A 27,997-nucleotide genomic window follows, 5' to 3' on the forward strand; every position below is an offset into this window, starting at 1 on the left:
GTGAAGCAGCGCCAAGGGACCGAGCCCAGCCGTTCGTCGCCAATGGCTGGCGTTTTGAGCGACCGGATCGGAGTAGTACGAACCTAACCACCTGTTCCTGCATCGTTTTCCAAGGTCAATTATGCACATTTCAGCCCTAAAAAAGATCCTGAAATTTGAATACTAGGGACGGCTAGCGACAGCTGAAATTGTCGTCAAAAGCCGTCATTTTCTGACCAAAAAAAAAAAATTCCGGTGACGAAATTGCCGACAAAAAAATGACTTTCTGGTGACGAAATTGCCACAAAACATTTCTTTAGTGTGGCCTACCTTCAAAATATGAAGTTGAGAATTTCAGTTCTGCACACGGAATAGTCAACCAGACCTATATCTTCCAGTCTGTTTGTATAGTGCAGTGCTCGAATTCTGGCTAGTGAGCAGCGCGCGAGTCCTCGTTCTCGTGTGAAGATGTCGGCAGGGGACAGGAAGACGGCGTGCGTCACCGGAGGGAACGGCTACATTGCTGCAGCCCTTGTGAAGATGCTGCTGGAGAAGGGATACGCCATCAAGACGACTGTCAGGAACCCCGGTTCGATTCGTCTCTGCAGTTTGCTTTCGTTGAGTGGCGCAATTCGGGGCATGTTAAAGGCCATGCATGCTTTCGTATAATTTGTACGCAGATGACATGGAGAAGAACTCCCACCTCAAGGAATTGCAGGCGCTTGGCCCCTTGGAGGTCCTCCGCGCCGACTTGAACGAAGAAGGCAGCTTCGACCAAGCGGTTGCCGGCTGCGACTACGCCTTCCTCGTCGCCGCTCCGGTGAACCTCACGTCAGAAAATCCAGAGGTGAGCACACACACTTCGGCGCTTGTATTCGTTTCAGCATCGCTTTTATGTTCTCGTTTTGTTGTTAGTCTACTTTTTATTCACCTCACTGAGCCTGGTTAATCATTTTATTTTCTTTTTCTTTTGAGGAGAACTGGTTAATCGTTTTCTGATCTGCCTATGGCAGAAAGACCAGATTGAACCCTCTATCCGAGGCACTCTGAACGTCATGAGGTCGTGCGCGAAAGCGGGTACGGTGAGGCGCGTGATCCTCACATCGGCGGCGTCCTCGGTCTGCATCAGGCCGCTGGAGGGCGACGGCCATGTGCTGGACGAGGAGTCCTGGTCCGACCTCAAGTACGTCACAACCGAGAAGCCACCAAGCTGGGTACACTCGACGTCTTCACCCATGCCCGTGATACTATACATGCATGAATGTTCAGTCATGTCTCGGACAACATTTACAGATGAACAGATGAAGTGCGCTGCTGTCGTGTATGCATTATATTGCAGGGATACGTCGTCTCGAAGGTGCTCTCGGAGAAGGAAGCGTGCAGGTTCGCGCAAGAGCACGGCATCAGCCTGGTCACCGTGTGCCCCGTCCTCACCGTGGGCGCATCGCCGGTATCAAAGGTGTACGCAAGCGTCCCTGCTAGCCTCGCCATGTTATCCGGTGAGAAGCAAGCGTGAACAGAACTGGCTGATATATATATTTACGACCTACTAAATCACTTGGCACGTTATCGTAAAATTTTGTGTTTCATGTCGAAAATCTTGGTCACGCGTAACAATATTTTACACCCGGCTATAGAATAATAGTAACATGATGATTTCGTATAACTTCAGGCGACAACGCAGCGCTCGGTATGCTAAAAGGCATCGAGAAGTCCTTCGGCGCGGTGCCGATGGTTGACCTCGACGATCTCTGCCGCGCCGAGGTGTTCGTCGCCGAGACGGAGACGGCCTCCGGTAGGTACATCTGCTGCAGCTTCAGCACGACCGTCGTCGTGATCGCCCGGTTCCTGGCAGACAAGTACCCGCAGTACAGCGTGAAGACAAATCTGCTGTAAGAATCGGCTCCAGTGCTCTGAATTCTGACGCTTGCTTTGCACTGACGAGTGATCGTGTGCTTGCACTTTGCAGCTCCGGCGAGCTCCTCGAGAAGCCGAGAATGTGCTTGTCGTCCGCGAAGCTGGTCGGGGAAGGGTTTGAGTTCAAGTACAACACCCTGGATGAGATATACGAAGACGTGATCGAGTACGGCAAGGCCTTGGGGATTCTGCCCTACTGATGTCCCTTGCTTTCTTTAGAAAATAAGTTCCTGTGGTTACCATCGGTCGTGAGATCACCAACAATATGCTTGCAAATCAACTCTGTGCTATCAGTATGTTCTGGTTCTGACAACTCAAAATGTTCTCCATAAAATGGCTGCCCTTACTGGGTGATTTTCTTACACGCTTCTTAAATTTTAGTCGCTTGAAAACTCGATTGAGTACGATCGATAGGTATGAATGCTCATTTTCTTCACTAGTCAGTTTTCTCCTACGGTTTTCTCCATCTCTAGATTTAGAGGAAGGTCGGCGGGCGGCAAACCGCTCATGTAGAGGAGGCAAGTTAGTACGATGGAGGGGATGGGGATGTTACCAGAGACAGCCAGTGGCGAGGGGGGGCGAGGGGGGCAGCGCGGGGGTGGGGATGGGGCAGCTGCAGCGAGAAACAGAGAGTGTGGGATATTAGAGGTAGAAGACGTTCTCTGATCAATTGCATCATCATCTGACCGACAGGATCTGTTGATAAAAAATTAGATAATTTTATATGCCTAAAATATAGATCGGCCTTGTTTTATGGACCTTACTGGGTGACTGTGATGAACATGCTTGACGCTAGGAAAAGTTGCTTGAGGAGGCCCATCACAAAATAAAGAGAGGAGCAAAACAGAGGAACAGAACAGAGGAGCAAAATAAAAGGGGCGGTAAGGGCTCCGTCCGCCTACGCGCCGCACCGGCCCCCGCTCCCCTCTCGGCTATAAAAACCCAAAAAATAAGAGGAAAATGAGAGAAAAATCAAAAAAATAGAAAGTTGAGAAGAGAGGGAAGTAGAAAGGAGAGGAGAGGGGAGGAAGAGAGGTCGGCGAAATCCTGTTGCATCTGTGCCACGGATTTGAAGAAAAAATTCAGGTAAATTTTATTTCCCTTTTATTTTTGTTAATTAGTTCAGTAGTAGTATATGACCTAGATTTTAGATATTTATGACCTAGGGTTTAGGAAATTGTCAAATTTAGTTAGGAAATGGTACGATAGTAGTTCAATATAAAATATTATTTTTAGATATTATTTGTAGTATATTTTTTTAAGTATGTTATTTGTAGTATATAGTTTTTAGTATATTATTTGGACCTGCGGACGTATAAGGCAACAATAGAGATGACTCCTACCCTGCAGGACAAAGGGTAGTATTTAAGAAGTATTATTTACGAACAAAGGGTAGCACTTAAGAAGTATTGTTTCCGATAACCAGAAATATAATTTGTTGTCGTAACATGGGTTATATTTGCGGGTGTTTTCAGGGATGGCAGATAAATTAATTTTTCAGATATATTATGGTGAGGGTGAAATTAGGTACAATCCCAACGGTGTAGATCTCGCTGAATTTCGTCATGTCATGAAGGGCCTTAGTAAGGCCAATGAGAGGACTATTGTGGGTATGTGCAAATGGCTCATGCGGTTTTTCCAACTGAATCCGTAGCAATATGAGCTGAAGTTGAAAGCTGTTCTGAGCCGTGCTAGTCATGGATACTTTAGTGAGCTTGTTCCCATCGAAGCCACATCAACTTGGAGGCAGTATGTAGATATATGCTATGAACATGGCCTGCCGCTTGTTTTATTAGCTGAGGCGTACTTGAAAGATGAAAATGAGGTGAACTCTGTGTAGAAGCAGTAGCAGGACCAAGTGAGGCAGCAGAAGATGAGTCAGAAGTGGCTAATATAGGGTCCAGGGAGGAGGTTGGTGATGTTCCGGAGCTGCAGCCGATGGGTGTAGCTGATGGAGGGGAGCACATCCCTAGCATCATTGAAGATATAGATTTGGATGATGAAGAGTACGAGGAAGGCTTAGCCGATGGGGATTCGTCCGATGAGGAGGCTCATGCTCTGGTTCCTGCAAAGTGGCGGGATCAAGAATTTTTGAAGTTGGTGGTTACCGAGGCTGAACAGGCACCGTGGCAATACCATGAGAATGAGGTGTCACAGGGTGTTATGTATCCTACAAAAGAGGCAGTTATTGATGCAGTGAAATTCTGGTCGTTGTCTCTTCGTAGGCAATTCAAGGTAGTTAAATCAAGCAAAAGAGAGTACGATGTGAAGTGCTTGGTTGCTGAGTGCCCTTGGCGGGTGCACGCATTGAGAGGGAAGTGGGCAGGCTACTGGAAATGCTCAATAGTTAAGGAACATAATTGTCACATTGAGGAAATAGAGTTCGCCCACCGGAACCTGTCTTCTGCTTTCATTGCAAATGTCATGTACGGAGAGATCGTGGAGAACCTAAGGTATGAGCCGCGATCAATAATCCGGGCTATTGAGCAAAGGTTCCAGTACACAATAAACTATGCGAAGGCATGGAGGGCGAAACAAAAGGCTATTGAGATGAGATTCGGTATATTTGAAGATTCGTATCACAATCTACCTCGTCAGTTAGCCACAATTTGTGCAAGAAATCCAGGCAGCTACTATGATATCAAGCATTACCCCTCTACAGATGTGGAGTACAGCGGAAAAAGAGTGTTGTAGCGTGCTTTCTTCGCATTCGGTGCAACTATCAAAGCATTTAGATATTGCCGCCCTATCATATGCCTAGATGGAACATTCCTCACTGGGAAGTACAAAGGCCAGATTTTGTCTGCAATAGGAGTCGACGGTAACAATCAAGTCCTGACACTGGGGTTTGCGTTCGTGGAGAGTGAAAACGGGGACAGCTGGTATTGGTTCCTAGAGCGGGTGAAACATGCAATTGTTCTTGACCGATCAGATGTGTGTCTCATTCATGACAGACATGCAGGATTGTTGCAGGCTTTGATGGATATGCAACATGGTAGCGTGCGACAGGGTGTACCAGTGCAGTGGCCGGATCTCAAAAGTAGGTGGTGCATGCGCCATATGGGTGCGAACTTCTACAGACAATTTAAAAACAAAGAATTAATGAAGCTCTTTAAAAAGTTGTGCAGTCAGAACCAGCAACGTAAGTTCAATGCATTATGGGCAAGACTTGATGAACTGACTCTGAAACAAACTACGGAGGCTGCACCTAACGGTGAGGAACCAATAGCTCTCGGTCCTCTCCCAACCGATACTCCGCAGATTGTAAGGAGATCGGGCTCATCTATTAGGAGCTTTTCACAGTGGATACGCAATGAGCCGAATGAAAAATGGGCCTTGCTGTACGACAGTGGTGGTGCCAGGTATGGAATAATGACTACAAATCTTGCAGAGGTTTACAACTGGGTCATACGAGGAATGAGATCCCTACCACTAGTTGGAATTGTAGAAGGTATCTTGTATGGGACCTGCAAGTACTTCATTGATCGGTATGCAGCTGCTAAGGTTGTAATGCAGGATAATCGTATGCTTTACGGCAGGATGCTATGTGAGTACATGGAGAAGGCAAATAGGAAGGCCCACATGCATCGCGCAACTCAAGAGGGCACTGCAGAGCTCCGGTTCAGTGTCAGCTCCGGTTCAGTGTCATGTGTCGGGACAAGGGTCGGAGGGGGGTAGACGTGAGCGGCATGTTCAAGAGTGCGTGCTAAGGAGTGGGACATGCATATGTAGTTGTCAGAAGCCACAATTACTCCACAAACCTTATACACACGTCATAGCTGCATGCGCTGAGCACCATATGCTTCCAAGGCAATATGTGTCACAATATTTCATGAAAGTTATGCCTTCGCTTAAATAGTACACAATAATGAAAGCCTACACACATGCAGACGCAACATGCCTAGATCACCTGAAAGACATGTTATGTCTAGGTCACTTAGAAGGTATTACATAGACTTGGTAGTGTAGATGCCACACACCAGAGGGACACCCTCGGTAGGCGAGATTCGACGCACCCGAGGGACATCCTCGGTGGTGGACACACCTGTGCACTATAGGCATAGCATACCTAGGTTACATGAAAGGTATTGCATAGGCTTAGTAGGCAGTGGAGCCTACACACCTGCAGGCGTAGCATGCCTAGATCACCTGGAAGGCATATTATGCCTGTGTCACCTTGAAGACATTACATAGACTCGGTAGTGTAGATGACACACCCTAGAGGGACATCCTCAGTAGAGGAGATGTGACACACCTGAGGGACATCCTCGATGGTGGATACACCCATGCACCATAGGTATAGCATGCCTAGGCCCCTTGGAAGGCATCAAGACTAGGTCACCTGAAAGATATTGCATAGCCTAGGTAGGCAGTGGAACCTGCACACCTGTAGACGCAGCATGGCTAGGTCACCTAGAAGACATATTATGCCTAGATCACTTGGAAAGCATTGTATAACCTTGGTAGTATGGATGTCACACACTAGAGTGACATCCTCAGTAGCATGGGTTACCTAGAAGGCAACAAGAATTCAGCTTTGCTCACACCCAACTCGATAAGACACCCCTAGAGAATCACACCCATCGGCAGCTAGCGGCAGCAGGATGCGAGGGGGCTAAGAAAGGGAGACAGCCGAAGCATTGGTGAGACCAAAAATGTATGGCAAAGGTGAAGTTAGTACAGTATAATTTCATCTATACATATTCATATATAAAGAACATACCAAATATTAAGTAAAGTCCACTCTGCATGGGATGGAAGTTGGTATAGATTCCTCCGCTGCCCGCTACCTGACCGCGGCTAAGGAATGAGAGGATCGCAGACCACCTCCCTCGGCCCAACCATCAACTTCCCCTCTCGCAAATGCCACGGAGCTTCGGATGGCCCTGCCTCCGGAGCCTGACCACAGCTAAAGGTCGAGGGGGTCACGGACCATCTCCCCCGACCTAGCCATCGGCTTCACCTCAGGCAAATGTCATGGGGCTCCGCATGGCCCTGCCTCCGGAGTCTGACCGAGGCTAAAGGCTGAGAGGGTCGCAGACTGCCTCCCCCAACCCAGCCATCGGTTTCACCATTGGCAAATGCCACGGGGAAGCCTAACCACAGTTAAAGGACGATGGGGTCGTGGACCGCTGTCGGCGTATCGGGAACCAGGGGTCCCCAGGACCCCGAGTCTGAGCCCGCCTTCTACCACGTGGCAGAATCCGCGGGGCCTTACCCGCAGGTCAAAGGTTAGTGCTCGGGAGGGAGTGCTCTGGGCTGCCACGCGGCCGCTTTCGAGCACTCGGTTCCCCGAAGGTCCCCGTTCAGGAGGTACCGGGAGAGAGTGCTCGGGGCCGCCACGCGGCCCCCCGTGAGCACTCGGTGCCCCGACGACTCCATTCATTGAGTACTCGGGAGAGAGTGCTCGGGGCCGCCACACGGCCCCCCGCGAGCACTCGGTGCCCCGATGACTCCATTCATTGAGCGCTCGGGAGAGAGTGCTCGGGGCCGCCATGTGGCCCCTCGCGAGCACTCGGTGCCCCGATGGTTCCATTCATTAAGTGCTCGGGAGAGGGTGCTCGGGCCGCCATGTGGCCTTCTTCGAGCACCCGGTTCCCCGAGACCCCGTATAAGAGTGCTCGGGAGAGAGTGCTTGGGGATGTGAACAGTGCCCCCGAGCACTTGGTTCCCCGACGACCCAGAAAGACCCCCGATGACGTGTCCGCTAGTCAAGGGTCCTAGGCCGCATTTAATGAACATGCGTGGCCTGACATACCCAACTACTCCCGCCGCGCTCAGCGTCAGTTCCTGTCATATTCTGGCAGAGAGGCGTGGGGACATTAATTGCACAGGTCCTGTCCCGGACAATCCTGTTTGCCTCGAGATAACATCGTCAGGACCAAGATTCTCCGTCTGCCACGCTGCCGTGGCAGGGGAGTGGGACAGGACGGGCACGCCGGTTGCTCTGCGGCTGCCCGCTGGGCCCTCTCTACAGCGTTCGACGCCAGGGCATTTATGGCGATGGGTGACCGGGCGTGCGGCGCATTTTCCACCTCCCGGTCACCTCGCCCAGGGAAATGATGACGCTTTCCGTTTATAGCGCCTCGGGGCTCGAGTCTTCTCCACCCGTTAGAGGCGTGACGCTGCAGAGGCGCATTTAAGGTGTTGTGGCCCAAGAAAGAAAGGTGTTGTGGCCCAAGAAAGAAAGGAGAGTTGAGGAGGCCACAGAGAAGGAGAACCCCCAGAAGGAAAACACAAGACACATGAGCCAAAAAAGAGCCCACCAGAGGAAGAGCCCAGACCGGAGTCGCCTCAAGCTCCGGCGAACCAGTAGGGAGGTTAGGAGGCCGGAGAAGCCCAGCTCTCCGGCAAATCCAGTTCCTTGTAATCAAAAGCCCCGTTTGAGGGATTTCCTCGCCGGAGTGATAAAAATCCAACAGGAGTAGGGTGTTACGCTCCCTAGCGGCCTGAACCCGTCTAAAAACCCCCAGTGCATTTAATCCTTCGTGCGTTCAATCCCCGCCACCGGTCGACCGCATTTACTCTCATTTATCTCTGCGACGAACTCGTTCAGGATCATCCCCCCGGCCGAATCTCTAAAAAAGGGTCTCTCGGGATCCCTACGACTGGAGTTCACCCTCCGACAACCGCCTTCCCCTGTCCAACCATCAGCTTCACTTCCGGCAAATGTTGTGGGGCTCCGAATGACCCTGCCTCCGGGAGCTTGACTGCGGCTAAGGGCCGAGGGGGTCGCGAACCACCTCCCCCAGCCCAACCATCGGTTTCACCTCTGGCAAATGCTGCGGGGCTCCGGATGGCCCTGCCTCCGGAGCCTGACCATGGCTAAGTGTCGAGGGGATCGTGGACCATCTACCTCAACACTTATCACCTTTAAATGTTGATGCATTTAATCATATTTATTCTCTCACTAATACACATGATATTTGGACTAGTCTTATTGAAATACATAAAGGTACAAAGGGTGTGCATAATGATAAATATCATGTGCCTTTTACTAAGCTCAATAGCATCAAATAATTACCTCTAAAAGTGCTAATGATATGTACTCACGTTTGAATATTCTTATCAATGAGATAAGTGGACTAGGTTTGACGCCAATTGACGATGATCAAGTGGTGAGAAGAATACTTTAAGCTCTTCTTTCAAAGTATAAGTTGATAGTCTTTATCATCTACGACAATAACAACATCAAAAAAATGACTCCAAGTCAAGTACTCGGCAAGATCACCGCTTATGAGATGACCATGAACATAGGGGTGGAAGCCTCTTCCTTATCCAACACCAAGAACCTTGCTCTAATAAGCAAGCAAGCAGTATGCCCACACATGAAGACGAAGATAAGGTGGCAAGAACAAGAGTTAAGCTCAAGCAAAGATAATGGAGATGAAGATCAATATGAAGAGAGCAATGAAGATGATGAGTAAAGTACATCAAGTGATGAAGAAATTGACCCCGAATTCGCTAAGCTCATCTCTCAAGTGGAGAAGAACATTAAGAAGATCGATTCCAAGATTGATCATCAAATCTCCATTAAAAACTTGGTCAAAACTATTAATCATATCAAAAAGGAGAAGAAGACTAAGAGCAAGAGGTAGACAAGGGGAAGAGCCAAAGAATTTGCATGCATGGGAAGAGGGGTGAGTGAAGATGAAGATTTAATCTCAAATGATGAGAGTTTCGCCATCCACTCCTGCAAGAGAAGCTCTTCATCAAGGTCGTCATCACGTAAGCTATCATCACACAAGTGTCCTAAAGCCAAAGGTATAGATAGCAATATAAGTGGTGATAAATCCGATGATGATCCTTCCTCCTATGATGAATTCCTTCATTTTATCAATGAGTAACAAAAGATCCTTAAGAAATAATCAAAAGAGCTTAAGAAATTCAATGCAGTTAATGACATTCATGCTACCTTTGTTTCTAATTATGAATAATTATTGAGTAAATTCAATTTGCTAAACAAGAAGCATGAAGAGCTTATAGCAAAATTTGAGTGTATTGAATCTCAAACTAAGATCCATTTAGAGCAATCTACCTCTATATTTAATTTCATTTCTAAGATATATGCTTACACTTCTTATGATGATTTAATTGATCTATCCAGCTCACACATTTACAATGAGATATGTGTTAAAGAATATTTTTTAAGAACCATCTAATGAACTCATTGCAAAAGAAAATGATGAGCTCAAGCAAGAAGTCGAAAAGCTACAGAAGTACTTGGTACGATTAAAGGACAAGAACCATATCTAATATTCTTAAGATAACCATGGTACCATGGTGAAGAAGCTTGCAAAGGTGTTCACTGTGACACGAGATGTGGACGAAAATGTAAAAGATGTGCTATGAGCATGCGGATCTACCCACGGGTAGGGTGGGTTGTACGCAAATTTTAGAGATACGATGTTACAAATAGTATCAGAGCTAACTTTCGTTGCATGAGTGTATGCGTCTCAGCCCGTGGAGGGGACATGGTATGGTCATAGCACCGATGGGAGATCCTGTGTATTTATCTGTTATGTATGTGGTAAGCTGTCGAGGGCATCAAACCTGAATGTGAGAGAGTGTAATACCCCAGCCCGTTAGTGTTTCTAGTTTCGGTCCATTTAGTCCAAGTGTTCTGGTATGATGTGTTTAGTATCACATTGATAATTTATATAAGTTAGAATCAACTTATAACCATTCGCCGTTCAAACATAGAGCATTCGAGTTAACTCTTTTAAATAAAACGACAATAAAAATGTAAGAGAGTTGCTATACGTATGCGAGCCCACCTTAGAGGTGGTTGGGCTCTACACAACTTTTGGAGGCACGGTGTTACAATATGGCATCGAAAGTTATCAAAACCCTCGATCTGCTACTAAAAAAGTTCTCGTCCCTCGTATGCCACCACTTAAAATTTTCTTTAACATATATGTCATTACTGTTATATTGGTGTTAATACTAATTGCACACCAGGAATGAAAAACTAAATTTCTTCTTCCCTGTGTGTCACTATTGTCAGATCCGTTACGACGGTAATGTTATATAGGAGAAAGAAAATATAAGGTAGTGGTACATGAGTGATAATAACTTTTTTATGGCAAATTAAGGATTTTGAAATTTTTTGAGGACATAAAAAAATTATCTCCTGTTTATACACGCAACCCATGCAAGCATCCCATCGAATCGTATACGAGTGGCAGTTGTTAATCCCTACGGTCACTCGCTTTGTAGACACCAACCAATACCTACTGCGTCTTTTCCTAAAGCAAATCCTCAATTTAATTGCATCATTTACTCCTGCTTTGCCAGCGTCCGTAGATCGCTACGGACGTCACAACTCACAATCACCAGACGATTATCACCGTTCCAATTGTTGGTGAGAGAGCGAGCGAATCCTCTTTCCCCTTGTGAGGAGGGGCGTTGAACGGCGATGTCGGCGGGCGACAGGAAGAAGACGGCGTGCGTCACTGGAGGGAACGGGTACATCGCCTCCGCGCTCATCAAGATGCTGCTGGAGAAGGGGTACGCCGTCAAGCCGATGGTCAGGAATCCCGGTTCGCTTCCTTGATCCCTCGTTTCAGCTTAGTTTTTTTACCAGGTCTTTTCTCTGAGCAAGTGAAATCTTCAGCGTTGTAAAATGGACACTAGTACATGTTCGTTTGCTTTCGGTAAGTTCAGAAAGAGTAAAGATGGTTCGAGAATCTGAATCCGAAGCTTAGCTACATCGGAAAGCAACCAACTAATATTATCTGAGCTGATGGCCGCATACATGCTTGAACTGTTGCAATTTGTTATGATCCCGAGAAGATCCATGATAATTAAGAAATTGCCAGTGATTGGTTTAGTCTCTGAAAAGTGCTTGGCCGTTTTTACTCTGAAACCCCAGATGACACGGCCAAGAACTCCCACCTCAGGACTTCCAGGCGCTCGGCCCCTTGGAGGTCCTCCGCGCCGACTTGGACGGGGAAGGCAGCTTCGATGAAGCAGTTGCCGGCTGTCACTACGCCTTCCTCGTCGCCGCTGCGGTGAACCTCACGTCGGAGAATCCAGAGGTGCACAAACATCACCTGACAAATATCACTGTCCTGTTGTTGTCAACTTCTCCCCGTTTTACCAGTTGACATGATGGCATCATTCTTCAACTACAAACGTCTCGACTACATATGTTAGTTCAGTAGTTCTCTGATGACAATGGCACTCACTTGCTCAAATCAACTCGGTCACGGCAGAAAGAACTGATCGAGCCAGCTGTCCGGGGAACTCTGAACGTGATGAGGTCATGCGCGAAGCGCGGGGACGGTGAAGCGCGTGATCCCGACCTCGTCGGCGGCCGCAGTCTACAGCAGGCAGCTGCAAGGCGACGGACACGTGCTGGACGTGGACTCCTGGTCCGACCTCGAGTACCTCAGAGCCAACAAGCCACCAATCTGGGTACGTACGTACGCATCCTTGCAGAACCAGTTACTGATGTTACATTAAGTACGGCGCCGTGCTTGCAATGCATCGCAGGGGTACGCGATCTCCAAGGCGCTCATGGAGAAGGAAGCGTGCATGTTCGCGCAGGAGAACGGCATCAGCCTCGTCACCGTCTGCCCCGCCATCACCGTGGGTGCAGCGCCGGCCCCGAACGTCCAAACCAGCGTCGCAATCTGCCTCTCCCTTCTATCCGGTGAGGTCGGAAGCGCGAGCTGACCGAAGCACGCATGCAGCGAACAACAACAGCTCGGTTTCTCGTGTTTTTTCCATGTCACGCTACTGATTTCGGAGGCTCGGTAATTGGTATCGTGGTTTCGCGTGATTTCAGGCGACGAGACAGCGTTCGGTGTGCTGAGAGGCATCGAGATGGAGGCTGGCTTGGTGCCGTTGGTTCACATCGACGACCTCTGCCGCGCCGAGGTGTTTGTGGCCGACGAGGAGGCGGCGTGGATAGGTCGGAGTGAGATCAAAATTAGGGGTGCCTGTATGATTACTATTTATTTATTGTTCATTATAGTTATATTTAATAGCAATTTTAGATGAGAGAGTATGCATGTGCATCCGCCTCCCACAACTGCTGCAGCCTCAACACGACCGTCGCCGAGCTCGCACGTTTCCTGGCAGACAAATACCTGCAGTACAGCGTGAAGAAAAACTTGTAAGGATCGGCTTCCGGACTCTGAATTCTGACGCTTATTTTGCACTGATCATTGATCGTTTGCTTGCACTTCGCAGCTCCGGCGAGCTCGAGAAGCCGAGAGCCTGCATGTCGTCTGCGAATCTGGTCAGGGAAGCGTTCGAGTTTAAGCACAGCACCCTGGACGAGATATACGACGACGTCGTCTTGTACGGCAGGGCCCTGGGAATTCTGCCCAAATGATGCTCCTCTGCTTTTCATCGGCGATCAGGAGTCAAGGACTCAGGACACCAAACCATATGCATGTTGTTGCAAGATGTCTTTGCTACTAACACAGTAATATGTTGAACTGAGGTGGTTCAGTGTGTTTGTATAAAACGAATCCATCAACTCGTGCATCTGCACAGTCTATGCAATCTAGAAAATAAATGGATAATAGAAGTTTGCGAAAAATTGGCTGTATGACCAAGATTTAAGATTTGGGAAAGAATGTTATGTAATTGGAAAAGATTGCATTTTTTCAAAATACACTGTTTCGATGTTTTGAAATAGGATTTATTCTTGAACGTGGGATGCTGAGAGCCTGAGAGCAGAATTACACACCGTTTGACCTGGTGAAATCAGAGGAGAGAGGACACAGAACAGCACCAGGATAACTTTTGTAAGATATGAGTCCACGAGTCCTTAGCTTGAAGTAGGAATAGCAAATTAACCCGATTACTCGTGGATAAATATCCTAATAGGTTCAAATATGATTCGAATTTAATATTCATGGATACATTCGTGGACAAAAAATACTACCCGATGAGTATACAAGTATATATAAGACATCCGTACACATAACATTCATTTATTCATATACTCTCTCTTACATATAGATCTAATCCTCCAAACCATAATCCACTTCTCAATTCCCACTTCCTCGATCCTCTCATCTTCTCAATTCCCCGACCACCCAGCCGCCAATCCAGCATCACTGCACCATGCCTCCCGGCAATCCAACACCACGCGTCCACGCCTCAAATCTAGCCATCAGCCCCGCACCACACCTCTGACCTTGTCGCTGCCGCATGACCTCGCCCCGGCGCAACCTAGCACCTCCTAGCACACCTCGCAGCGCTGCCGACCACCCAACACACCTCGTCGCACCGCCACGCCTCAGATCTGGTCGCCGCCGCTACCCAGCCCCGCCCTACCTCGATGTCACCAAGCACCATGTCGCCACGCCACTGCCCAGCATACCTCGTCACGCCGCCACCCAGCACACCACGTAGTGCCACCCAATGCACTGTGTCGCCCTCCATCCCCTCCCCTCAGTGGAAATTTGGTCAGTGTTTTGTAGGTTTTCGCACCACATGTGAGATTCTCCGAGGGAGGTGTCATGGGCCTGGCGATGGGGTGAAGCTGTGATACAAAGACATGGAGCCCAAGTCGAAGCGCATCTCCGATGATGATGAAGAAGAAGATTACCATCAACATTCGCACTTCCTCTTTCCCGCATGGATGCCTCGGCTCGGTGAAAGAGCGACAAGTAATGCACCCTTCACACTTCAATCCACGCATGCATCTTATATGAGTGAACACCAAGGCAGAGCACATAGTTGACCAAATGCAGTTGGTTTCCTACCTTGCCACAATGATGATGCACATGTACACCAACAACCTGAGGACAGCACACCTCGACACACCTTCCAAAACACCGCTCGCCACTGCCCAGCACACCGCAGCCGCCCAGCTTCCCGTAGGCAAATGGGTATGCCTATGAGGGAACCCATGTGCGGCAATTTTACTACCCGTTCTTCACTCGTGAATGTTTATAGTATATCCGCAGAAAGGTAAAAACTAACGAATACCAATACCTGTACCTGTCATATTCAATTGTTATCCCTAACTCAAAGTGATCACCAAAGGGTTTGTTCCTGAGGAAGAGACTCTGGGAAGAGGTGAACCTCGTGGCCGAGGGCCCTTAAGGAAACATCAAAAGTTGAACCAAGGGCTACCCTCAAGAATGGAGAGAAGGCTCCATTGGTTATAGACTCAGTTCACTTACTATTTTACACAACACTATAAATGTCCTATACTATAGGTAAGCCTATGAGTTTTACTAATGTACTCATATATAAGCTATCTTTATAGGAAGCGAATGACAAAACACAATTGATCTTGCTTGGTTGAAAAAAAATACCATGAATGAACGCGTTTCACTCGATTGCTCTGTCGCTTGGCACTATTCCTAAATTGTATTTATGTTTATATTTTTAAAGATAAAGAAAGGTCAAACTCATTTCTTATAGAAAAAAAGATGTGTGGGTTTCGATCAAATAGAATCCCGAAATTGGGGGCAGAGGATGTAATTTGGTCTCGAAGGGCTAACAGAATACCCAATGTGCACTCGAGAGCACCCTTTTCTCGGGACAGTGTCATCTGTATGGTTGGTCGGGGCTATATCCAGTAAAACCTCAGGCCATGCCAGGCCTACAGTGGAAATATCGATTACCGCTTGCCCCGCATTGTTTCTGGCTCTACAGGATGCAGGCGTTGTTTTTTGCGGGACTGACGCATCTTTTTTTCCGGGAGCTCGGGAGTAGTCGTATCAGTGTTCCCGCATCTTTTTTGCGGGAGCTCGGGTAGTTGTATTAGTGTTAATAAAGTATGAGTATGGGTCTGGGTAAAATAAATGAGTAATAGAAAGTATAAAATAGAGTAGTTTATTGGAGATGAAAAAATAGAGGATATTGTAATAGTATTAAAAGATGTTGTAACAGTATTATAATTATAAGAGATAAAATTTTAAGTATCTGTTAGAGATGATTTTAGTGGGATAGTATATTTGTGTTACTATGAGTCCATTTTTGTTGGGCTGTCTATTTGTATGAGCCATTTGTTGTGTGCGGTATCATTTCTACTATATCATATTTCATCTGTTTAGAAATAGAGATATGTTTTTCTCAATTTTTAAAGTTAGATTTGACTAAATTTTTCTCATAAAATATATCATTTATAGCTACAAAATATATATAGTAGAAAATTATTTTGAATTATGAAACTAATTATATAATTTTTTATACTAAATATTATTACAATTTAATTAAATATTAGTTTAAGTATATAAAATTTGACTTTTTAAAAAAGAAATATAGCTACTGGTCGTCAACGGAGTGAGTATTGTTTACTTGGGTCGACATGGAACAAAAATCACGTGCTTGTGCTTCCAAAATTTCGGTGGCACATGTCCTTGGGAATTATGCCCTACTGATGTTCATTTGTTCCTGAAAAAGAAACATTCCTCTGCTTTCGATCGGTGATCCGATCACCAAACATTGTGCGATGAAATTTTTGTCAGTGCTAGTAATACGAACAACGCGAACGTGCATGGAGCACAATGGCAATGAAGACCTCGGGTAAAGAAAATAAAATAATAATAATACGAACGACTGGCCAGCTTCCTGGTCGCTCTTTACGGCCCATTTCAAGCGGCACCGTGCTACGCGGACTCTCACAGAGTCACAGGCGGCAGCCCGATTTCTCACGCGCGGCTCGGGTCTTGGACTCTTGGCTCCCTGCGCCATGCGTCCATGGCCACGAGCGTCGTCGCCCGCGCCACCACCGCACACGGCCGCCACGTGCCACGCGCTCGAGCAGCGAAACGCAACTTGGGCGCAACCCGCCGAACCCGGCCAACGCCGCCCGACGAGGCGATGGCGAAGCTACTCCTAAAGCGAGGCTCCATCCCGAGCCGTAATCCACCTGTGGATTGGCTCTGTGCCGCACGATTCGAGGAGTCAGCACCGCACCGGTGACATCCGGCGTTCTGACCGGTTGGTACGCCCCCGAGCACTCGCGGTCGCATCGCAGGCGGCCTCCGATCCAGCGCAGCGGTCGTGCCGTCTTATCCCCGGCCGTGCTGCATCTACGCTCTGGACAAAACCTTGTGAAGTCGTGAGCGAGCGGAAGGAACAAGGCTTGGTTGGCCGCCTGCACATGGCAGGGGCTGCACGGACGCACGGTGCTCGGTGGCGAGAGCGTTCGGAAGGAGGCACATGCGGCCGCTACAGACAGAGCGTCAGTTTGTCAGTCCGATGCTGCCGATAGTCCTGCGCGATCTGATCACGGATCTGGTAGGTTTGCATCCCGCCGTACGTGAACCGGATCTGGTGGCTGGCCTGGCCTGGCACGGCAGCGGTCACCCTGCTGGACCGCCCTACGGACGAGGTACAGAAGCACTGCTGACTCGCACGAAGCGGCCCATGCAATTGACACCTCACAAACTCTCCCTCGAGTTGCATGAGATGCTTAGGAAAATAGCTTTCGTAAACTCTCTTTTTAGAGCCTGCCATCGCCGTGATTTACAGCCTTCCACTGGAGGACTGAAAGAGATGGTAAGCTACCAACAAGAAAGAGCCATTGCTACGATTCCAAAAGGGTAGGGAAAGTAACAAATAATACAATGCAAGCAAAAAGCTCCTAGATTCATGACCAGCTAAGCGAATTGGCTATTCATTTCGGTTTTGAGCAGACATGTGGTGAAACGAGAATCTATTTTGATCAAACCAAAGGGCGCTTATGTTAGTCATCGATTTCTAGGTTTCGTTGTAAACCTAATTTGTTACTTAGCGTATCCCAGCATGATTCCTTTGATAACACATTGGCTTGTATGTTTTTTCCACCTGTTTATTTCGTGTAATGCCTTCTTTGGTATGACACCCTTAATTACGTGATAGAGCAATGGATTGGACCATTATGTCACATACCCAATGTATTCAAGCACACCAATAAACATACAAGATCACCCAATCGATCCAATTCAAGAGTTCACAGTTAATACTAGGCAAATACACGATCTGAGTACAATTGGGAACAAAAGGGAACTTAGACTGGGATGAGAAAACTAGACTAGGAAGGAGAGAAGCAAGAGACTGAGAATGGAGAAGAGCAGCAAGGGACCGCGGATCAGAGAAGAGAGTTCGTAGGAGAGGAGAGGAGAGCTGGACGAGGAAGACAAGTCTATTCTTCTATTCTTTCATCTTTCTTCAGCTGGGCAACTTCCTTCTCTTATATTGCCTTTGTGTGTCATTGATTAGGCCTCAATCCAGTCAGCAGTCATGGGCCCACTAAGCACCTCGGTCTCACGTATATGGGTCCTGACATTCCTCCCTCCTTGAGTCTTGGCTTGCCCCCAAGCCAACCTAAACCGCACTCATCACCAATGCATGCCTTCTTCTCTGTCACCATCACTACCAAGCACTTGACATGCTCACCACCATTGCCCAGCACACAAGGATCACAAGTAGTCATAGAGTCATGATCAAATCTTCCAGCTTTATCTTCTCTCGGTTCAGAACCATGCTGAATTTTAAGAGCAGGGACACCTGATGCAACACCAAGTATCAAGGAACCCTGATACAAACTCTTTAGGAGGGCCGTCATCTCCCAATTGCATTGTCTTGCCTTTGCCTGGATGAGGAACAATGCGAATGGCCCATATGTGATAGCAATCTTCAATAAGACATTCCTTGCAACTGACCATGATTTAAGCTTCTTATGGCTCTTTATCTCAACAACAGGCGAATTGTCAACCATTTCCAACAACTCTTGACCAGTGGTGGTAGCCAGATCATTCCCAAGAGAAGTAATAACAGTAAGTAGTAACAGATAGCCACCTCCACCACGCTTCAATTGTGCCTCTCCACACAAATTCAGCACAAAAACAAAAGTAATTGGTCACCTGGATGCGCCATCTTCTCTCTAATGCAATGTAGAACAGCCTCAGTACAGAGGGCAACAATCTCAACATCAAGTCCGTGCTTCTACCGAACTAAATGGATCCCAAAATTAAAGTAGCCTTCAATAGTATACACCAACCAGCCCATCAATTGATCAGGTGCATTGTGAACTACGGTTAGGCTTCTTCTTTTCCAGTACATCTCGGTGATAGGAATGATGCAGACATCTCGATGATGATCACCTCTTGCCTCGAACGCTTCGCGTACATTGCGACCAGCATACACCTCGGCTGCCTCCTCTTGCATTAGACCACTGGCGGAGCTGGTTGCCATGTTGATCTCATCTTCCTAACGCACTGTTGTGCTGCGCTGGTGGAGTGATCCTCAGTTGTGACCTGGCGTTGAACTACTGCCATGCGTCTGCAGGTGGAGCTTAGTGGTGGTGATAACCATGTTTCGAGGAGGGAATAGCATGCGATGTCCCAGTTGTGGTCGGTATTTAGCTCTGAGGACATCGCAGCCAGGGTGAGGACGAGGCCAAAGTCGATGCGGTACGGCTCATACACGATGGCGCATCGAGCGTCATTTTGAAGCGTGTGTCCCACTCGTCCGCAGGTGCGCCTTGGACGAGGCCACCATGGAGGAGGTCACTGAGGCTGCCATTAGGGAAGCCTCCATTTGCGCCCCACAGTGGCTCGTCTTGGTACCCGAGTAGTCACAGCAGCTGGGGCACACCGCCACATGTAGGTTGCTGCTGTAGGCCCCCATGTACTCATTCGCGAACTCGAACACCTTGATGGCATGGTCGCTGAGGCACTGGAAGTATGTGGGAACGGCGTTATGCAAATCGATGAAGCTAGCCGCCAGCGCGACAGCAGGCTCAGCGGCAACAACGGAGCTGTAGTGCATTAGGTTCGCCTTTTACACGATGCGCAGGATGTCCGTGTCCTCGGGCTGCCCCAAGCACGAGTGGTCTCAGAACTCCACTATCAAGAACTGCCACGACCATAGCTCCCGTGGCCGCAGCAGCAACGCTCTACCCCACCTCAGGTGAAGGCGATGGGCGAAGATTGAGTAGGTGTCGCTGCGACTCTGGTTGGTGAGGTCGATGAGGTGGCGTACGTGGAGGAAACCCTCCGTTGAACACTTGGCGAGCATGACTGTCATGTGCTTGGTAGTTGCGGCGTGGTAGACAGTCGAGTGCTTGAGGGACTGCGGTACGATGAAGACTTCAGTGCCGACATCTGAGCCGACGAGGATGTTGCACTCCCTCCTATTGTCCCGCTCCCGATAGTCATCGAGCGTGGCTTGATTGATGCGGAGCGGAATCACGTCGCCTAGGGAATGCATCCGTAAATCCGCACGCGCATTACAGAGCCGACGGGCTGGTTGAGGTGGACATTGCCGAAGTTGAAGCCGTGGAGCATGGGGTTGAGGACGGTGTGACGGTGGTTAGGCGTGACACAGCTGCAGGTGTGGAAGTCGTTAGCACAGACCACGGTGTTGGTGTGGATGGCGGTGGCATCATGGGCGGTGATGGTGACGAATGCAGCCGAGGAGGCAGCTGTGAAGGTAGTCGTAGTCGTGGAGGTGAACGCCTTCGAGATGGCAATGGATGTAGACACCGTGGCATCACTGACGGCTTCGATCCATGGATCGGACTCCTTCTCCACCTCCGGCTTCACAAATTCGGCAGCTCGCAGCGACATCCTCAGGTTGTCCACGGCCTCACTCAGCCAGTCTAGGATTTAGCCGTGCTTCACAAGCTCCTCCATCATCATGGCACACGGATCATCGAGCACCTTTTCCATCATGCGCAAGTCCATAGATCGAACGTCTCTGAGACCAATTGCCACGTGCCTAATGGATTCAAGCACACTAATCAACACACAAGCTCACCCAATCGATATGATTCAAGAGTTCACAGTCAATACTAGGAAAATACACGATCCGAGTGCAATTGGAGAGGAGGGAACTTAGACTGGGATGAGCAAACTAGACTGAGAGGGAGAGAAGCAAGAGATTGGGAATGAAAAAGAGGAAGAAGGGACTGGGGATCAGAGAAGAGAGTTTGGAGGAGAAGGGATGATAGCTGGAGGAGGAAGACAAGTCTATTCTTCCTATGACTGATCCAGAGTCAAATTTTAGGGTGAGAGCTCAACTTCTTCTTCCTCCTCCTTTCTCTCCTTATTTTTCTCTCCTCCTTGCTTCTTATCCTCTTATTCTTCTCTTCTTCTTTCTCGTTCATGTCAAAAATTATAGGGCTATCAAGTGTTTATGGGGGGTAGCAGGACTCAAGCCCCCTAGCCCCCTCCGGTTGAATGTGTGGATGTATTCTTTTATTCTTCGATCCTTCTTTGGCTGAGCAACTTCTTTCTCCTGTATTGCCTCTTTGTGTCATTGCTGGTGCCTCAATCCGGTCGGCAGTTATGGGCCCATTAAGCAGCCTGGTCTCACGCATATGGATTGTGACACAGTGATATATTATATTACTAAATGGCAAACGAAAGAAGTTGCTGTCCGTGTATGGGGAGTTTGCTAATTGCTCTTAGTGCACGGGGAGTTAGATATTTAACCATGCAAAGACAATCATGCGGACTTCATTGGCTATCACTATTAGCGTTATATTGCTGTCAGCTGTTACATGTCTAGTAAAGATCTGATATGAAGATGTAATGGCTGAGGTCATATAAACATTGTTATTAGCATACTATTAAATCGTGCCCTTTGGATGGTTAGTGGAGAGGTTAAATAGAAGCGAAATGGTTAGCTGGCGGCATCTCATGCAGGTGCCAGGTTCAGCAAACATTAAGAAGGGACAGAAAAGCCAAGGCTTTTCCTCCTGAAAGTGAAGACAGAGTGGAAAAGTACAGAGGTTATCCTGACCATCACTATGATTTACAGCACTATGCAAGAGTATCACGTAGTGATCCATTGGCATCGTGGCAATTCCTCAACCAACTCATGGCGTTTCTTCCAATTTTTTTTCCAATCCTCCTTTATCTTCTGACAAATGCAGTGCAAGTGGGACTAAGACTATGTTTGTTAGATTTTTAGTGGCTTTTGCTTTTTAAAAACTATAAACTGAAATAAATAGTTTGTTTTTACTGGTTTCTGCTATTGGTTTTTGAGAAGCAAAAATAGTCTTTACTACTATAGATATTTAAGAAGCTAGAAATAAATCTAGATATACTTATAATAAAAATAGATTTATGAAAAAAGCACAGCTTATAAAAAATCAAACAAATAGAGCCTAAATGGCGTATTTTAGCTTCAACAGACCTCCCGTACTCCACCCTTACATATCATATTTTTAAATAAATAAAAAAATAAAATCAAGGTCCACATTATGCATCTAGATCGATGGTTGTGCCGCAGTGAACAGTTGGTGCTACAATGTGTAACAGTACTGTTGCGATGGTTTGTTCACTGTGCTCAAATTGTGAAACTAACCTCCTATTAGCTGTAGCTTCACATTAGATCTTATATTTATAGATTAAAATAAAAATAAAATAACTCACTAAACACTTTCTAAAGTTAGGAACACTCAACTATAAAAGTTCTTAACGAATTTCTAAAGTTAGGAACACTCGACTTTAAAAATTCTTAATGTTTGAGCTCTATCAAATAAAACTTAATATAATATAAGTGTGCAACCAAATAATATTATTGTTGCAAGTACAAAGTCTAATCGTGACACCCAACCAGGGGTGGATCTAACTAGATGTAAGATACATATGATACCAAATATTTTTTTCATTTTTTATAATATATTATATATATCAGGCTAATATAATACATCCTATTCTAACAAATAAGACCATCTAACATCTAACTTAACAAATTAGATATCCAGTTATTTTTTATTAGGAATCCGTCGCTGCACCAATGGTAATGTGCATTTCAGTAGGTGCAGATCGTTAGTCTCTGCAAGCGCACACAAGAGTCCAAGGCAGAAACCAAACGCGTCCAGATACGACGTACGGGAATTTTCAAGCGGATGACTGCCATCACAACTGTTACCAGGATGCATTATCGAAAGCACACCGTCAATAGCCGTGCCGCGCGCAGACGCACGCCTGCCTCGGCCTCGGCTTACAAATAATACCGCGCGAGTAACCCGTCACCCAGAACACGCGCACGCGCACAGAGAGAGAGAGAGAGAGAGAAAGAGAGAGAGAGAGAGAGGCGCACGCCCCGCGCCACAAGCTCCAACCAGTGACACAGTTCAACAAGCCGCCATGTCCACGGAGCCGCTCCTCTCCGCCGGGGGCGCCGTTGGCGGGGGCGAAACGAAGAAGGTGCGGCGTTTGAGCATCGACGACGCGCTGGCGATGCACGCGGGCGAGTTCGGGCGGTGGCAGCTGCAGCACTTCGTGCTGGTGTCCGCGGCGTGGGCGCTGGAGGCGCTGCACACCATGGTCATCATCTTCGCGGACCGTGAGCCGGCCATGGCGTGCGCCGCGGGGGACGGGCGGTGCGGGGACCGCTGCGCCGGCGCCGCGGCCGGGTGGGAATGGGCCGACGGCGCCTCCTCGTCGACGGTCGCCGAGTGGGGCCTCGTCTGCGGGGAGCGGTACAAGGTCGGGCTCGTCCAGGCCGTCTTCTTCGCCGGGTGCATGATCGGTCAGTGCTCGATCCTATCCTCCGATCCATTCCCATCGCGCGTTGATTAGAGGCTTTGGGTTAGAGGCTTCGAGCTGGATTAGCATGCACGAGCAGAATTGATGTCCCATCATATTCGGGAACGCTAGAATTAGCAAGCGACGAGTCGCAGAGTGCGACGTGACAAGATTTCGTGGTGCGCTTTTAGCCGGCGCTGTGCGGCCCCGGTGTGTTCGTCTGCCGCTTAATAGCTCGCGATTCGTCTCCGGCTCTCGATCGATCGAGCGTTGTTTCCCTTTCGATGGCCACATCGATCGAGCGTGTTTGATGGACGAGATGAATCGGCTGTTGCTAGTGGCCATTGTCACTTTGTCAGCAGGTTGCTAATCCTCGCACAATACGCACGGTGGCCATCTGCATATACGACACCTAGAGAATGCTATTTATATAGCCCACATGCTCAGAGGACGACAACTATGCATGCCCCGTCACATCTTATCCTGTCATTTCATCAATCTTTACAGTATTTTTCTTGCGAGGATTCATTCGTCTGATTATCTAGACGCCATATGCATGTGCCTGTTTCATCCTGTCGACTAGTGTGTAGCCAGCGGAGTAACACTACTAGCAGCCGAGCTAATGCAGTACTAGTAGTGAGTATTATTTGAGTGCAGCGTCTTTATTTGACTTCTTTTTCAGCAGCGTCTTTTTCTTCTGTCCCGTAGCGTATGAGATGCATTGCATTTCAGAATATATTTTTTTTTTGCTATTATCTGTGACTCCATCTACCTCAGAATAAGTCCAAACCACGGTCAGATTAGGCTCATGTAAGTGTCCCATTCCACTGTGTAATTTTCTAGCATCTCCGCGTTTGTTTTTCGAGGACGTTAGCATGTCCGCTTTGGCTGAAAGAAGATATACCTAGGAATCTTTTTGACTGATCCAAGCATCCCGCTGCCCTGTGCCTGTGGACTAACATTAGAATCTGGACAATGGAGATGCATACAGATCAAATTAAGGCAGTAGCGACTCCTGGTTATCCGTCTATTTGAAAGAGCGGGCTTATGCTCTATTTGGTAGAGCTACAGCTCTAATAATTTTTGAAACTAAATGTTCTATATTAAAAAAAAAATAGTGAAGTTGAAGTTCTGGATATGTTAAGAATTGTTTTAGCTATTTTGTTTCAATTTTAACCTAAAAATAAAGAGTTGAACAACTTATCTTAATCAATAAAGTTAAATTTTGACATGAAACTACGAGCTGGAGCTCAGCCTAACGGGGGCTTGGGGGCCGTTTGACACAAATCTAAATCTTGAATTTTTTAGAATTGAATATGGAGCTGTGGATGAATTAGAGGTATTTGATTGAGTTAACTAATTTTTATTTTGGATAAAATAAATAAATATTTAAATTATTTTATTTATCATACAAACTTCAGATTTAACGTAGATTTTGAACCTAAAGATGCGACAAACAGAACCTTAGTCTATAATATGTTGGCTTCACACCAATACACCATTCCGATCCCGTGTTAGTTTCTGCTATTTAAACTAGCGACTTGTCGCTCAAGATGGCGATGACACCATTGCTCTCCTCTCCTGTCTTCTGGGAAGCTCGGTTCCTGCAATTCTGCACGGTGGGGATGCACACAATGTTCTTTTCTTTCTTTTATATATTATAGAAAACAGGAGGATCAAAAAATTGGTACTGAGAGGATATTCCTTGGTTCGAAAGGAAAAAGGGAATGAAACCGGCATTGCTTCTTCAGGCCTCTCAGAGACGGTTGATTTGTCTGCGGTGGCGGAGACGGCGTGGCGCGAAATGACACGTACGTACGTGTGGAGGAGATTGGCTAGCATAGGGTAGCTACGTGGCTGTCACCGCCGTGCCACGTGCCAACTAAGCTGTGGGGATGTGAGCAATCGCTTCCCCGTCCGGTTCCGGCAACTGGCCGGCCGTAGTCTCGATCTTTTTATTTATATATTTTTATTTCCGAAATATGCAAAAAAAATACATTTATTTTTAACATTTATAGATCTATACATCTGTTGACCATTAGACGAGCGATATAGATCCATAGTCTGTCCAACGAGGATATGTTAGTATATATTTTCTTCGATTGTAAATATAGATTGTTTTAGATTTGTGTATAAAGATTAAGAAAATAGATCAAATAATTTTATTATTCTTTATTTATTCTGTATTAAAAAAAATAACTTATTTATTTGTGAGAGTGGTAATATTTATTAAACAAAAGCAAGATAGGAACAAAAGATAATAAAATGCATATAAGTTCGAGAATGATTTATATTTAAAGAATAGTTGAAAGGGCTAAAACGATCTACATTTACAACAAAAGGAAGTAGATCTATAAGATTTCAAAATGTATTTTAGCTAATTTCGGAAAAATATATAAGTAAAAAATTCCCGTAGTCTCGGAACTCACAAACTGACGAAAGCAGTTGGCCACCGGGCCTTTGGTGAGTACTGATTAATGGGCCGCATAGTTGGACTGCTGGTTGGGGTAGTTTTCGAGCTGGATGGGGCCCAACGTCGCACGGTTCATCGGTCGCTTTTTTTCTTCATATTTTCCTCTATCGCGCCGTCGCGCGCGCGCGCTACCTACGTGAGGCGATGTGATTGTGACGGTGCGGCTGTGTGTGTTTTCGGCAGGCGCCGGCGTGTTCGGGCACCTCTCGGACTCGTTCCTGGGCCGGAAGGCCTCGCTCCAGGCGGTCTGCGTCCTCAACGCCGCCTTCGGCCTCCTCACCGCGCTCGCCCCCACCTACTGGGCCTACGCCGCGCTGCGCCTCCTCACGGGATTCAGCACCGGCAGCGTCGGCGTCCTCGCCTTCGTCCTCGCCACCGAGCCCATCGGGCCCTCCGGCCGCGGCGCCGCCGGCATGTCCTCCTTCTACTTCTTCTCCGGTGGCATCGCCGCGCTCGCTGGGGTCGCCGCGCTCTTCCAGCACTCCTGGCGCCTGCTCTACGTCGTCACCTCGCTCCCGTCCCTCGTCTTCGTGCTCGCCGTCATGCCGTTCGTCTCCGAGTCGCCGCGGTGGTACCTCGTGCGCCGGCGGGTGGACGACGCCATGCGCGTCGTCCGCGCCATCGCATCCACCAACGGCAGGCACGTCCCCGACGACGTCTCACTCAAGCTCGACGACGAGGGCGACGAAGGCAGGAACGTCGATGAGTCGTCGTCATCCTCCGGCTCCATCGTGGACGTGTTCCGGTCGCGGACGACGCGTGTCCGGCTCGTGCTCTCGGTGTTCATCAACCTCCTGACCTCGGTGGTGTACTACGGCCTCAGCCTGAACGTGGTCAATCTCAAGACCAACCTGTACGTCAGTGTCGTCGTCAACTCGCTCGCCGAGATGCCCGCCTACCTGCTCACCGCTCTGCTCCTCGACCACTTTGGCCGGAAGCCGCTCGCCATTGGCACGATGCTGCTCAGTGGCATCTTCTGCACCGCCGGAAGTCTCATCCCCGGCGTCGGCATCATGAGGTGAGATAACCTTCAGTTAAATTCTTCCACTGACCTGCCAGGTCCTGGCCTACCTTGTCAACTGACATGCCACTAATGGGCACATGCATGCGCTTGCACTTCAGGGTGGTGAGGATGGCGTGCGGCGTGGTGGGGATCTTCGGCATGGCGGCAACGTACAACCTGCTGTTCATATACACAGCAGAGCTGTTCCCGACGGTGGTGCGGAACGCGGCGCTGGGGTGCACGGCGCAGGCGGCGCAGATGGGGGCCATTGTGGCGCCACTGGTGGTGGTGCTCGGCGAGAGGGTGCCGTTCGCGGTGTTCGGCGCGTCAGGCATCGTCGGCGGACTGCTGGTCATCTACTTGCCGGAGACGATGAACAAACCCTTCTATGATACCATGGCCGGACTGGAGGAAGGGGAGAAGACCGTTCTCAAGTGAGATAGAACTCAGAGGAGATAGGCGAACGTAGCGAAAGTTGCGTCCACGTTGTGAAAGTGAGTTACTCGAAGCTGGATCGCTAGAATCTAGATCTCCATAGTCTTACTGATCTTACGAATGATTATTTTCGTGTTGCCAATCGAGATATGCATGTTCTTTCCATCGAGGAAGCTGGGATCGGACTGAAACGAATAACAAGTCTACAATCCTCACTGGTTGCAAGCAGGTGAGGAGTCCACGGTGAATTTAGGAAGGATTTTGAGATACTGGAGGGTTGAATGTAGAAGCGGAAGCGGAACCACGGACATGGAGGACGAAGAGCAGGAGTGCCGAGGGAAAATGCATCTACGTATCTCTCTCTTTACGTACGTACGACTTATCTCCATCGTCTGTTAATTTCTTTTTCCATCCTATAATTTTTTTTCACCTACACGTGTATCCGCAAGGGGCTAGTGGAATTTTTGTGTTCCCAACCGAGAGGTGTCCTGTTTGATAGTTTTCCTTGCTCAATGGCTTTCCTCCTGATGCCGCTGCTACTTACTACTTCACTACTAGCTACTGCTCAATGGCTTCCTTCATGGGCCGATAAAAACATAGCAGGCCTCTAGGTTGATCTTTTGTGAGCCCAGCACAGAACAACTATCAGGGTTCTTTTGTGCATGCACAGCAGTCGATCCAAATCCAACAGCCCGATCCAAATTGGCGACAGGTCCGGTCGAGGTCAGATGGAGCGAGAACCAC

General features: G+C 48.0%; 2 protein-coding genes and 1 pseudogene across 4 annotated transcripts; all 3 read left to right on the plus strand.

Moving 5' to 3' along the window:
- Nucleotides 1-370: 370 nt before the first annotated feature.
- On the plus strand, nt 371-2,258 carry LOC133925053 (anthocyanidin reductase ((2S)-flavan-3-ol-forming)-like). The gene is made up of 6 exons (XM_062370870.1): nt 371-568; nt 660-826; nt 993-1,193; nt 1,319-1,478; nt 1,652-1,871; nt 1,949-2,258. Exons 1-6 carry the CDS (start codon nt 448-450, stop codon nt 2,094-2,096), a joined length of 1,017 nt encoding a protein of 338 aa, XP_062226854.1. The 5' UTR covers nt 371-447; the 3' UTR covers nt 2,097-2,258.
- An 8,866-nt stretch (nt 2,259-11,124) lies between these two features.
- Nucleotides 11,125-13,479, plus strand: LOC133925054 (anthocyanidin reductase ((2S)-flavan-3-ol-forming)-like; annotated as a pseudogene).
- A 9,359-nt stretch (nt 13,480-22,838) lies between these two features.
- On the plus strand, nt 22,839-27,751 carry LOC133925055 (organic cation/carnitine transporter 4). 3 transcript variants are annotated; one of them, XR_009910893.1, is made up of 4 exons: nt 22,839-23,346; nt 25,999-26,833; nt 26,938-27,312; nt 27,401-27,751. XR_009910893.1 is itself a non-coding variant. In XM_062370872.1 (3 exons), exons 1-3 carry the CDS (start codon nt 22,962-22,964, stop codon nt 27,254-27,256), a joined length of 1,539 nt encoding a protein of 512 aa, XP_062226856.1. In that variant the 5' UTR covers nt 22,839-22,961; the 3' UTR covers nt 27,257-27,422. The 3 variants fall into 3 exon arrangements, 1 of the variants encoding a protein (XP_062226856.1); XR_009910892.1 differs by having other exon boundaries at nt 27,483-27,751; XM_062370872.1 differs by having other exon boundaries at nt 26,938-27,422.
- Nucleotides 27,752-27,997: the final 246 nt, after the last annotated feature.

Source organism: Phragmites australis, chromosome 7 (assembly GCF_958298935.1).
Source record: "Phragmites australis chromosome 7, lpPhrAust1.1, whole genome shotgun sequence".
Taxonomy (NCBI): Eukaryota; Viridiplantae; Streptophyta; class Magnoliopsida; order Poales; family Poaceae; genus Phragmites; species Phragmites australis.